At 54.0% G+C, this 12,469-nt stretch overlaps 5 protein-coding genes across 5 annotated transcripts; 2 read left to right on the forward strand and 3 right to left on the reverse strand.

The window, feature by feature from the left end:
- Positions 1-1,736: 1,736 nt before the first annotated feature.
- Positions 1,737-4,606, reverse strand: msh-2 (DNA mismatch repair protein msh-2; the record flags this gene model as incomplete). Its single annotated transcript, XM_037321721.1, has 3 exons — positions 1,737-4,352; positions 4,399-4,530; positions 4,583-4,606. 3 exons carry the CDS (start codon positions 4,604-4,606, stop codon positions 1,737-1,739), a joined length of 2,772 nt encoding a protein of 923 aa, XP_037178992.1.
- A 696-nt stretch (positions 4,607-5,302) lies between these two features.
- Positions 5,303-6,616, forward strand: TRM10 (tRNA (guanine(9)-N1)-methyltransferase; the record flags this gene model as incomplete). The annotated part of the gene is made up of 1 exon (XM_037321722.1): positions 5,303-6,616. One exon carries the CDS (start codon positions 5,303-5,305, stop codon positions 6,614-6,616), a length of 1,314 nt encoding a protein of 437 aa, XP_037178993.1.
- A 115-nt stretch (positions 6,617-6,731) lies between these two features.
- pri1 (DNA primase small subunit) lies at positions 6,732-8,401 on the reverse strand (the record flags this gene model as incomplete). Its single annotated transcript, XM_037321723.1, has 4 exons — positions 6,732-7,350; positions 7,404-7,850; positions 7,903-8,097; positions 8,148-8,401. 4 exons carry the CDS (start codon positions 8,399-8,401, stop codon positions 6,732-6,734), a joined length of 1,515 nt encoding a protein of 504 aa, XP_037178994.1.
- A 271-nt stretch (positions 8,402-8,672) lies between these two features.
- Positions 8,673-9,809, forward strand: HSD7 (11-beta-hydroxysteroid dehydrogenase-like 4B; the record flags this gene model as incomplete). Its single annotated transcript, XM_037321724.1, has 3 exons — positions 8,673-8,709; positions 8,816-9,327; positions 9,387-9,809. 3 exons carry the CDS (start codon positions 8,673-8,675, stop codon positions 9,807-9,809), a joined length of 972 nt encoding a protein of 323 aa, XP_037178987.1.
- Positions 9,810-10,225: 416 nt separating this feature from the next.
- Positions 10,226-10,885, reverse strand: CGCA056_v006475 (uncharacterized protein; the record flags this gene model as incomplete). The annotated part of the gene is made up of 1 exon (XM_037321725.1): positions 10,226-10,885. One exon carries the CDS (start codon positions 10,883-10,885, stop codon positions 10,226-10,228), a length of 660 nt encoding a protein of 219 aa, XP_037178988.1.
- Positions 10,886-12,469: the final 1,584 nt, after the last annotated feature.

Genomic DNA, 12,469 nt, shown 5'->3' on the forward strand with positions numbered 1-12,469 from the left:
ACGAACCACACTCTTCTCTGCCAACTCGGCTTAGTACATTTGCTAACTGTTGGTTCCAAGACTCTCAAGTTGACATATGTCTCGATACCCACGTCACCCGATAGCCTCGCCATTAATGGTACGTAATTCCTCTTCAATACCGTGCCGCCTTGCCCACCCTCAACATGATGAATCCTAGCTTTCAGAGGCTGTTTATGAAATCTTTTCATGATTCGACCCATCACCGTTCTATCATTTTTCTGACCCCGTCCCTCTTCAAAACGCTTGACATACCATCCCGTGGGAAGCAATGACTGACCACCCAACAGACCCTTGATCTCTTCACCGACCACGTCCCCGTGTGATCCTCACTCCAGTAGATGTAAGTTTCCTCATGCCTATTAGGCGTCTTCACCCTCCTCCATTTCATGATGAGACTCAGCTTCAGAGGCTGTTTATGAACCCCATGATTCAAACATCACCGTTCTATCTTTTTGTCTGACAATTACCCCTTGCACACCATCGTCACATATCCGTTCGAATGCCGCCAGCAGCTAACCATGTTGCCAGGTCTCTCTTGCGCCCTGGCCATTCTCGTCGCGTCGCCAGCGTGGCGTGTTCTAGTTGTACTCGTAAGTCAAGTCCACGATCTCCTCCCTACCGCTCCTTCATGATGAGACTCAGCTTCAGAGGCTGTTTATGATTACATCAACATGATTCGAATCATCACCGTTCTATCACTTTCTGATACCCTACCAACTCCCCAAATTACTTGCGCAATGGTTTTGTTGGACATCGTCCGACTAATTCTTGGGCCAAGACTTCTTCACCTCTTACCGCCGATGACTGTCTCGTCTCGTTCTCTCCTCGGACCTGCATGACAAGCAAGCATCGTTACGCCTACTCATGACGGTACGTTCTCTCCATCCTCGTCTCGCCCCCATCTTCATGATGATACTCAGCTTCAGAGGCTGTTTATGACAACACATGATTCGACCAATCACCGTTCTATCTTTACATCTGACACCATTCCTCGCATTCCCGTTCTCACACCTGAAATACTTATCACACCTCGGTTCACTAACACCCTACTTCTGAACCCAGGTGCACCGCTCCTCACTGAATAGAATCGACAAGAAAAAAGAAAAGAAAAAAAGACCCACGCAAAACCGAAGAAAAAAAACCGCCCTTGCGCTGCCGCGGGTCAGCGTCGAACCAAGCGCGCCTGGAGGGATACCAGAGCTCCCCTGTCGAACCAGGTATTATGTTGTGCTGGTGTTTTTACCACTCGGCCATCCGGGGGGATGACCGTGCCGTATGTGAACTGGTTGACGGCTGCTGCCCTCGACGGAGGCTAAGTATCTTTGTCTGTTGCCTAGAGTATGTTTAAGGTGGAACGAGACAAAACGGGAAGGAACCCAAGGGTTGGCACTGCCTTTTTGGGAGGGTTCGGTGAGCTGTGAAAGTTTCCCGGGTTCAGCTGCAATCAAGGGACCTGAGCTGGGCCAACGGCTCCGTAAGGCACATATGCAAATACGTTATAGCTTTCTAGCCTAGCTTTCCACAATCGAAAGCTACTTGGAACGCCAATTGATTGAATCTTACATCTTCTTGGTGCAGCCATGTCTACACATGGCTCTACGTAGCTCTTCCGTAGGCCGTAAACCAGCCAGTATCATTACACTTCCTATAATTCCCCTGAACGCCGAGCAACCCAAAGCAAAATCATGTCCGCCTTATTGATCCGAATTCAACCTTTACAAGGTCTTGACGGACTGGAAGAAGGGGTTCGCAAGCAGTTTCTCGTCCGCCATGACCAACCCCTTCAGCTTGGACACCATCTCCTCCTTGCTCATCGACCCCGCGGCAACCTCCTCCTTCCACTTGAGCAGGATCTCCTTGAGCATCGCGCTGCCCTCCTCCATGTCCGTCTTGCTGTACTTCAGCCCGAGGTCCTCGTGCTTCGAAGTGAAGTCTTCGAGCTCGTCGGCCTTGCGCTTCGCCATGCGCACGACCTTGTCGGGGAAGCGGACCAGCTCAGCAACGTGGATACCGAAGCTCTGATCGCAGACGCCGTCTTCCACCTTGTACAAGAGCGTGACCTCACGCTTGGTGTTTTCACCTCCCTCGGTGCCGCCGCTGATGTGTGCTGCAACGTGAAGGTTGTGGACTTGTGGGTGCTCGTCGGCCAGCGCCGTCAGCTCGTGGAAATGCGTCGCGAACATGGCGAAGCATCCAATCTCCTTGACGATGTGCTCTGAAATGGCCCACGCGAGGCCGAAGCCATCGTATGTCGATGTACCACGTCCCAACTCATCAATGATGATGAGAGACTCGGCTGTTGCCGACTTGAGAATGTTTGCCGTCTCCAACATCTCAGCCATGAAGGTTGAGACACCCTTCAGCTGTGAATCGCTGGCTCCCACACGCGCGAGGATAGAGTCGAAGATAGTCAGTTCGGCTTCGGAGCAGGGCACGAAGCACCCGATCTGCGCCATAAGTGCAATGACACCGATCTGGCGGATGTAGGTTGACTTTCCGCCCATATTGGGACCAGTGATAATGAGGAAGGAGGACTTGTCTCTGGTTAATGAGACATCGTTGGTGATGAACTGGACATCGTCCTGCATCTCCAGGCAGGGGTGACGGGCTTCCTTGAGGATGGTCTGGCCCTGTCCACGGGCGTGGATCGTGGGACGGACGTACTCGGATGGCGCGTGGACGGAGCAGTGTGCAAAAGAGACAATCACATCAAGATTGGCAAGCACGCCGGCAAGCTTCTCCAGAACAGGACAGTAAGACGCCGCAACACCCACAACCTCATTCACGAGACTGCTCTGGGTGCGGTTGTAGTTCTGGGAAAGCTGATCGAACTCGCGACGGAGGCTCTGGAGGGTCTTGGTGGTGAAGTAGACTCCGTTCTTCTGGGTTGAGCATTCCTGGTAACCGGACTTGTTGCGGATCGCTCCGGCTTCTTGTCTAGTAAGACGCATACAGTAGCCGTGGACTTTGTGGTTCTCGAGGAAGATCTTCTTGCCGACCTCTTGCTTCAGGTCGCGGGCCGAGTCGGAGAATTCCTGGTCGATATCGCGCTTAAGCTTGTCGAGCTTCTTTCTGATGATGCGAAGGCTTTCATCGAACTCGGGCTTGATGATGTACTCATGGTTATCCAACGCGTCCAAGTCGACCGTTGTCTCAACCATCTCTGCAAGCTTCACGAGACTATCGGAGAGCTCGCGAAGAGGGATTGTGTAGGCTTCGTCGAGAGGGTCCTTGTACTGCTCGTCCATGACGCCCTCGAAAGTGCCCAGGAAACCAGGGAGGCGAATGACAACCTGGTATGCGCGGACTACGTCCTCGAGGTTCGCCTTGCCTCTCTGGAAACGCTTGGCCAGGCGGTACAGATCGGGAACGGAACGAAGGTGCTCCTCTTGCATGGTCTGTCTCAGCTCCGTGTCGTTCACAAACGCCTCGACCAGTTGCTGGCGCTTGGTAATCTCCTCTTTGCTCATGAGCGGCTGCTTCAGCCACTGAGACAGCAGTCTGCTACCGACAGGAGTCTTGCAGTGGTTCAACAAGCCGTACAAGCTCATCGTCTTGGCACCATCACGGGCACCGGGCATCAGGTTCAGAGCCTTCAAAGCCGCCGCATCCAGCTTCATATACTGAGAGAGGTCGTGCTGGTAAAGCTGATACTGCCCAAAGTTGGAAGGGTCATGGAGCACGCCGAGATACTTGATAAGTGCCGCGGCGGAGCCCATCGCCAGCTTGAGGTCCGTCTGAGGGAGCAGGGTAGTAGCCCGCTCGTCCTTGAGAAGACGCGCCAAGTCCTGCTCAATATCCTTGGTGCCGAACTCGCCGCCTGATCTTTCTGAGATGGCTACGCCACAGTTCATGATGATTTGCTTGAGCTTCGTCAGATCCGGGTCCTTGGCCTTGTCGGCCTTGTCTGTCTGGATCAGGCACTCCCTGACACCTAGCTGGATGAGGAGAGCCTCGAAGTTGGAGAACAGGTCGTTGTCGAGGAACTCGCTGACGCCCAGCTCTCGCACACTCGCGTCTGCAAAACAGACACCCACGCTCCTTGCCTCAGATGCTTTCGTAGAGATCTTGACGGCTAGAATCATGGGTGCGTTCTCGATCTGTCCGCCCAAGTCCTCCTCGACGTCCTGCAGGTTGCCGGGCGACGCCTGCTTGACGACCTTCCAGTTCATGCGGCCGCCAGTGCTCTCCCATATCTCTATCCTCTTTCCAAGCTTGAAAAGAGCTTCTCGAAGAAATTGTCGGAATACCGTGACCGTCATTGTCACGGAGGCAAGTCCGGTCTTGTCATCTCGGCCGAGTGTCCTCACGACGGACGTGGTCTTGTATACCTGCACAAAGTCAGTACTGCAGGCGGCTTGCTACGGTCCAACATACTGTGCGGGCAATGAAGTTGGCATCTTCGCCGTGTGCGGTGTACCAATCACCTCGGTCGAAAATGCGGACGGTGTCTTCGTGGACGGTTGGGAGGGACTTGAAGAAGCGGATGAAGCCGTGCTCGTCGTCGACCTGGTGACATATTAGCCAATTGAACGGGGAAATATGCAATTGTAGTACAAACCTTCAATTCAGGCCTGGAAGACATCTTGGTATATAGTAGAACGCTCAAAAAAAACAAGTGAGAATGAGAAGAACGTTGTGGGTGAAATGAGTGTAACCGGCGAGTATCACCCTCACGAGTGCAGCTTGCTTTAGGTACCTTACGCGGGTGTTAAAGTGGCTTCCCGGGAGCGCGTCTTCGATTGCCATTTCGCGTCGCGACCGCGCTAGTCCTCCTTTGGCTAGGAATGTCTGACCGCCTCGGTATTTCTGCCGCAGCTGGGAATCCTGAGCGGTACCTGTCTAGTCCCATTCTGGTTACCTAAGCGTTGAAAGCTCTCTACTGGGGCTGATTTCGAGATTCGAGAATTGTTCATGACTATTCAACGTTCTAACGGTGCAGGCAGATCGACCTCAATAGCTGCGTTCAATTCCAGCTCCAGCACATTTCATCGTCTTGAATTCAGGCTCTTTCGTATCCACTTCGCACAAGAAACGTCGAACGAGCCCATTAGCGTGCATGCTCTCCGGAATGCTGCACCTAAGAGCACGAACTCAGTGTCTCCGTGCAGCACCGTCGTCCGCCCCGCCATTCCCCACAAACGGCTTAGCGTCTCTCTCCAAAGGTGCAGCTGCGCATCGGCTCCAGGTCAACCATCGCAAACCATCGCCAAAATTTCCAAAAAGTCCCCCACTTCGCACCCCAAACTTTGCACCCGTCACCAGCCTCACAACCACAAGGATGGCTTCCACGGCTGCAGACCCTGTCGCCCAGCCGGCCGTAGACCTCGAGATGACCGAAAGCAACCAAGAAACCACATCCGCCGTCCCTGCGACCGCCAATGGCAACAACGGTGCCGCAGCATCAAGTAGCGGGGCACCCGAATCCGAAGCTCAACCCGCCTCCAAAACCGCCGCTGAGAACGACAACGACGCCTCCCCCGCCGTCGCTGAAGAAGAACCCAAACTCTCCAAGAACCAACTCCGCAAACTGAAACGCAAACAAGCATTTGAGGAAGGCCGCGAGGACCGCAAGCGCAAGCGCAAAGAAAAGCGCCACGACCGCCAGGCTGCCCGCCGCGACCAGATCGCCGCCATCGTTGCGGACGCCGAGGCCAAGGGCCTCGACCGGTCGCAGATCGTCATCCCCCCGAAGCGCAAGACCCCCAAGGTCCCCGCCGTCCAGACGCCCGTCACCCTCATCCTCGACTGCGACTTTGAGAGCTACATGCTCGACAAGGAGCTCGTCAGCCTTGCGAGCCAGATTACGCGCTGCTACTCCGATAACCGCCAGGCGCGCTACCGTGTGCACCTGTACGTCAGCTCGTACGGTGGCAAGCTCAAAGAGCGGTTCGACACGACCCTGGGCGGGCAGCATAACGGCTGGAAGGGCGTGAAGCTCGTCGAGAGCAACTTCGTGGAGGCTGCGAAGGATGCGGATGAGTTGATGGCTGGTCAGAAGGGCGGGGAGGTGATTGAGGTGCTCAAGGGCGAGGGCAAGGAGAAGCCTGCTGTTATGAGGGATGTGTACGACAATGCGCCGACCCCCGATCACGAGCCGGAACCGGTGGACGAGTTGAAGAACATCGTCTATCTCTCTGCCGATTCCCCGAATACGATCGATCGCCTTGAGCCTGGTGTAAGCTACGTTATCGGCGGACTCGTCGACCGCAACCGCGAGAAGGGTCTCTGCCACCGCCGCGCGAGGGAGCTGGGGATCAAGACAGCAAAACTGCCTATTGGGAAGTACATGAACATCTCCAGTAGAAGGGTGCTTGCTACGAATCATGTGGTGGAGATCATGCTCAAGTGGCTGGAGACCGGCGACTGGGCCGAGGCGTTCTTGAGCGTTATCCCCAAGCGCAAGGAGGCGCATCTCAAGGGCGAGGGTGGCAGCGCGAGCGGGACACCGACGGCAGAGGTCGAGGACAGCAGGTTCGAGGAGGAAGACGACGAAGACGTGGATGAGCAGCAGACCATCACGGAGAATGTTGCGGTGCCCGAGCCAGCAGAGGCAAAGGGCGAGGAGGCCAAGACGGCCGAGAGTGCATCATAGCCTGCATATGACAGGTGATAATTAGATCCAAATAATACCCCAGTTGCTGTGCCAAGACAAGAACACCGACCCCGGTACCGAGTTGTCCATCATACAAGTCATGTCGAATTTACGCTCAGAATTCCATCGAGTCGTCTTCCCTCTCCCTCTTGACCTTGCTGTCCCTTTCGTCCTTCATCAACCCAATCACAAAGGACCGGAATTGCTCCACGTACGGCTTCAAGCTCGTCTTCTCCCAGTCCTGCACACTCTTTTGCGCCCCGTCACCCTCCTCCTCGCCCTTCCACGCATCGATCTCCGCCAATAAGCCTTGCACCGTTGGCACGCTAAGGGGGTCGAAATCCTCGAGGTTCTTCGTGTCGATGGGTACACACACCCTGCCGGTGCCGGGGTGCACGACGAACGGCGACTTGAGCAAATGGTTCAGCTTCTTGCTGACCTCGATATCGAGGCGTGGGTACGTGTACTCGAGGAGTATGTCCTGCTTTGCGTCCAGAAGCCCCCTCGCGTCAAACTTCTTGCCAGCGCTCGTCTTAGCGACGGCGTCGATGTCGGCCCACTTGTTGATGGAAGACCGGCCGGGGGAGGCGTCCCACTTCTTGCGGAGGTTGTCGATGAGCGTCTTGTCCGGAAGGAGCTGTAGCAGGCGCTCTGCGCGTTCGTTAGAGGCCCAGGGGTCCTGGTTTTCGAGGACGTCTTCTTGGAAGTGTGGCATAAGCGTGTCCAAGCTTCGTCTGCAGCACCAGGTTAGTGCTTCGCCCTGGAACAAAGAGTGAGGGATGCTTACTGGACATGGGGATGTAATGGCCGCCACAGGTTGACCTTCTTTCCACTTTGCGCTCCACCTTTGATGACCTCGAGATACCCTGCGATCGACCGCCTCATCTGGTCGCCCATCGTTCTGGCCTTCTTGTCGCAAACCCACGCGTGAGCACCTCTTCGTCCGGAGTAAACCCACATGATGTGCTTGAAACCAAAGTCGTCCCGCAGGGCAACGTCAACCACCTTAATCGCCATAGTGATGAACTGCCAGCACTTGATGCAAATGTTGGCCTTGTCGCAGCACGTTCTGATGTCGTCGTAATCCGTCAAATCAATATCGAAGCAGAGTTCCTTGGCGAGGGGCTTGAAGGCGCTGGCGTTGCGGAGGGTCTTGCGGTCGCGAGGGTTGGTGCTGTAGACGGGGCCGATTTCGAAACGGGAGGGCATGAGGCGGAGGACGTCTTTGCGGAGGCTGCAGCACGTTAGGGTGGGTTCTTCAGCATTGCAATTAAGCCCACGCTTACAGGTCATGTGTCGCAAAAGATTGGTATCGTAGGTATGCGTCGTTTTGCAGTGTGAAGGCGAACTCTCTGTGGCCAAAGTCGTTCGTCGGGGAGGGGCTGTGGTTGAGCCACTGGAAGAGGTATCGCCAGGGGAACAAGCGCTGGTAGAAACTGCGCATGATTTCGGGGTCGGAAGCCTTCATGTGTGCGATATCTCTGCCTCGCGTGTCAGGATGGAGCCAAGAAGTTTTGACTGCAGGACTCACGTTGGAGAGGGGGGCGCAAGGATCTCAGGAGAGCTCTCGGGAGTTTCTTGCGGTTTTGAACTGGGAAACTCGTCGTCTGAGTCCGCATCGTCGAACAGGTCCTCCAACTTGATATCCTTCTTTTGCTCGGGAGCAAAGGCCTCGGGGGCAGCAACCGCGGGAGCAGCAACCGCGGGAGCATCAGCCTCAGCCATGGCAACGTCGCCGTCAGTCGCCTGGCTGTCGGCGTTGGGCGGGACAGGAGAGTCGGCCATTGTCTCGTCGGGAACCGCTGTGGGAGAATTGGCTTCTGGCGATACAGAATGAGGCATATCTGAGTTTGGGGTTGTGTGTTTGTGTGTCTGGCGACTCGCTCGAAAATGCAACCGTCAATCGCCGCCGGTGGTGGGTTGCCGGGATGCCTTGAGTGCGGGCGGGTTGGATAATTCAAAGTCGCGTCTCAGACGCGTTGTTCGCGTTAATTGTTCATGGACCCCTGTCCCATGCTTAGTCATCTCCTGCACGTCCTTGCAGGGAGCTGGCGTCATGGGCAAGGGCATGGGCCGAGGCATCCCAGTTGAAGGTACGTCCAACATCTGCTTTCCCTACCTACCTTGATGTTGAATCCGTATTCCATCCTTTGAGTCGCTTCAGAACCCAAGGTTTTGATTGATATTGACTAATATTAGCAATGGGATACCCCGTCCTTCGCATGGCGCTCACCGCGCTCGCGGTTCTTCTCGCCCAGCGCCAATTAGCAGCACAAGCACGCAGAAGAGACAAGCGCCTCTCACACTCGGATGAGCGTGTGCTCATCATCGGAGCTTCGAGCGGCGTCGGTCGCGCCGTAGCAAAGCAGTATGCCGCCCGCGGAGCACGGATCTGCGTTGTCGCTCGCCGCGCAGACGAGATCACCACCTTGGCCAAGGAGTGCGGGGACAAGTGCATATGGCAAGTCGCAGACTTCAGCGATGTTGAGGACCTTGTCAGTCTAAGAACCCGGCTTGAGAAGGAATGGCAGGGCCTGGATACGCTACACATTTGCGCGGGAGTATCGGCTTTGCAACCCGTCATGGCCCTCACCGGTGTCAAGTCCGCGGAGGACGATGCCGAGGCCGTTGGGATTCAAGCGGCAGTCAATATCGCGGGGCGTGCTATCAAAGGCAACTTTGATGGGCCTCTGGCTTCCGCGCTGACATTTGTAAGAGTCCAAGGAGCCACGCCCGGTTTTGCTTGGCTATATGACTGACAAACTCGCAGATTCCCATGTTGACGAGAACGTCAAAATCTCCCTCGATACTCCTTGTCTCATCAGTTGCCGCCGTCATCCCCGCGCCGACAAGAGCTCTCTATGCCGCAACCAAGGCTTCTTCTCTCCTGCTGTTCCAGTCATTGGCCATCGAGCATCCGAAGATCGCCTTCACTTTCATCCTGCCCGCCACCATTGAAGGAAACTTCCGAGCGTCCGCAGTGGATTCGGGCCCCGTGAGGGAAGAAGACCCCAACAAGCACGGGTTGAAAATCGACTACGTCGCTGAAAGATGTATCGACTCGATCGACCGTGGTGTGACGGGCAACGTAGTGCTCCCGAAGATGCCGTATGCTATCGCGCAGTATCTGTACCTTCTCTGGCCTTCTTTCATCGAGGGTCGGGCTCGTAAGAAGTACAACTTTGAGGCGTAGGAAGCGGACTGGTTTCTGAATCAACCAGTGCTACAGGCGAATTCTTCCTGTACACTCGGATGTCATGCCATGGGCAGGCCCATGACTCGATGATCGTAATGTCAAATATTCCATACGTTTCCGTACTTGGCAGCATGGATGTCAGCAGCAGACCATCATCCCAACTAGTGCACTGTCGTCAAGCTGACTGCGAAGAACAGCCCAGTCGTTCGCTGCTCGGCATTCGTTCACTCAAGTAATTGAAACCAGATACAAGTTACTGCTTCATTGTTCGTGCATCACTACCCTGGCCAATCCAACAAATATTATCCAACAGTAGCACACGCCCTATGGCGTCCTATGACGCATTCACATCCTTTCAGCCTTACGACCCCTTCGGCGTCCAACCATTATGTAACACAGGCATCTCCTGTCGCTCAGATCTGCGCTCTCAAAAACCGGCCGATGATGGGCGGAATAGGGTTCCCTTCTGTCTTCTTGAGCTTGACATCTGCAACGAAGTCTGGAAGATACCCGCCAAACATGATGTCAATGTCGCTATCTCGCCTCCAAGCACAGAAACGTCCATATTCCACCATGAGTTCTGGGAGCAAACGGAACGTCGCGCATCGATATGCTAGCTCGACATGTCGCTCCACAGGGCGGTCACGTTGGAACAGCGCTTCTCCCTTGCAGTACGATGCGAGCGTGTCGTGAAACAGCCATGCCATGTTGTAACTGTCCGCGAAGAGCATCAGTTGGACAAGCTTCAATTGGTAGAGCTCGGCCTCGACACGAAGTATCGACATGCCGAACACCGGGATTTTCTCCACATTCTGTAGATGAGGCTGAACACATTCGCGCCAATATCTGACTGTTTGACTTCTTCCCTCGGCATTGTCGGCTGTCGGTGCGGTCGCTGCTGCGCTTTTCTGACTCATCTGCAGCTCATAGTTGCCGTAATCCCGAAGTCTTATCTCCTCGGCAGATGTGCTTATGCTCCAAGGCATCGTTTGGAACTTCTCGGGAGAAACGGCCGCTGGGGTCACATTTCCCACACGAACGCTGTCATTTTTGACACATGTGTGCGACAGCATTGTGATAGGGTGACGTGCGGCTGGGGCGCAGTGCTTTTGGAGCAGTCTTCGAGGGATGAAAGGGACTTTGCCTGTGTAAAGGAATTGTGTCATGAGACCGACGACATCAGGATGGTCCATTAGTCGGAGCTTCTTAGCCCCGTGACCATTCTTTTGGCGCTGGAGCGTCTCTCGAAAGCAGGCGCAATCCGGGTTGGCAAGTAGGATGTTCGCATGAATCGAGATTTTTCTTCCCTGAGGGCCGACGATGAAATCGACCATTGTACTGCCAAAGTAGCTTTGAAATCTTAGTAACTTAACAGTAAGTGTGACGATGCGGGTGGGACATACTCAAAGACGGCTAGCCTTGGCCCTTCTGCAGGCGTAGTCTCGACCGTGGATGCAGGAGGTATGACAGGTAAAGGCCTTGGGCGTAAGGTGGCTGCGATTGCTTCCATTCTGGAAACATCATTGCGGAGGCTGTGGCCGCCTGTGGCGGTATTGTTCATTGTCACATCTCCCACAGATGTGTCGTTCACAATTGCCAGTTCTCGCGGCAGCTGGCTACTGATATCCTTCATCGTCTCGTCTTCAGCTCTTCCTGCCATCTTGTGTTTCTCGGAACCAGAGCCTTGAGTGCCAGTTCGGAATGCTATTGGGGGATCTTGCAGCTGTTAGCTTTTATCAGTGCAAGGATAGAAAAAGAAGTAACTTACTCCTCTTAGGTTTGTTCGTCGTTGTTCACGGTGGCAGTCAGCGGCAAACTATTGACTGTGAATCGATTGTTTCCGATGTGAACAATCGAAGTGAGTGTTGTGCGCGGGAAGAAAAAGGATACGGGCAGAATCTGACGAGGTGAGGTAAAGTAAGGTGAATTCTCACTTTGCTCCTGCCCCCTTTTTATGTGACCCTGCGTCGCACCTTCCTCAAATTATTTTCCAGTTCAGTATGTAAGTATTCTCTTTCGCATGCATCAGACTCATACATTGCTTCCAATCACTTGCACAAATAACCTTTTGCTATTTCGATCACTATCTGTCGGTCTTTGAGATGAGTTTACGTACCTAAGCTATCTTCTGCAAATTTTGAACTGAGGATTGAGATTACGCAGCGTCATCCTGTAGTTGCTGTAGTAGATTTAGAAATCTGTTTACCCACCTCCCTGAAAGTTCACTTTGAAGACAAAACATATATTTGCTGTTGAGGAAGCATCTCGAACTGTTTCCTTCGTAATCTTAACCAGTGAGTCGACATGTTGGTCGGATTATGACTTCTCTTTCTGTTGAAGGTGAAAACCTCGGACTAGGTAATCCACTATATCTGGTCTGCAAATTTATTCACGATCTCGCCTTTTGTCACCCAATACACACGTAACCCTTGGAAACTTTGATATATCAATTTGAGAGGCTCTACGGTCATTACCGTGATGTTGACGCCAGATGAGTTTCCGTCCCTAAGTTGCGAGCCATCACGAACAGAAAATCCACAGGCACCAACAATACGTACAGAATATGTGCATCGCCTTCCGCATCTTATGCAGCGACGTTGGAAAGGCAGCCGAACTGGCCAACCGGATCGCATCCAATTACCTACACTCGTCATATA

This window comes from Colletotrichum aenigma, assembly GCF_013390185.1.
Source record: "Colletotrichum aenigma strain Cg56 chromosome Unknown KSG_Cg56_contig04, whole genome shotgun sequence".
Taxonomy (NCBI): domain Eukaryota; kingdom Fungi; phylum Ascomycota; class Sordariomycetes; order Glomerellales; family Glomerellaceae; genus Colletotrichum; species Colletotrichum aenigma.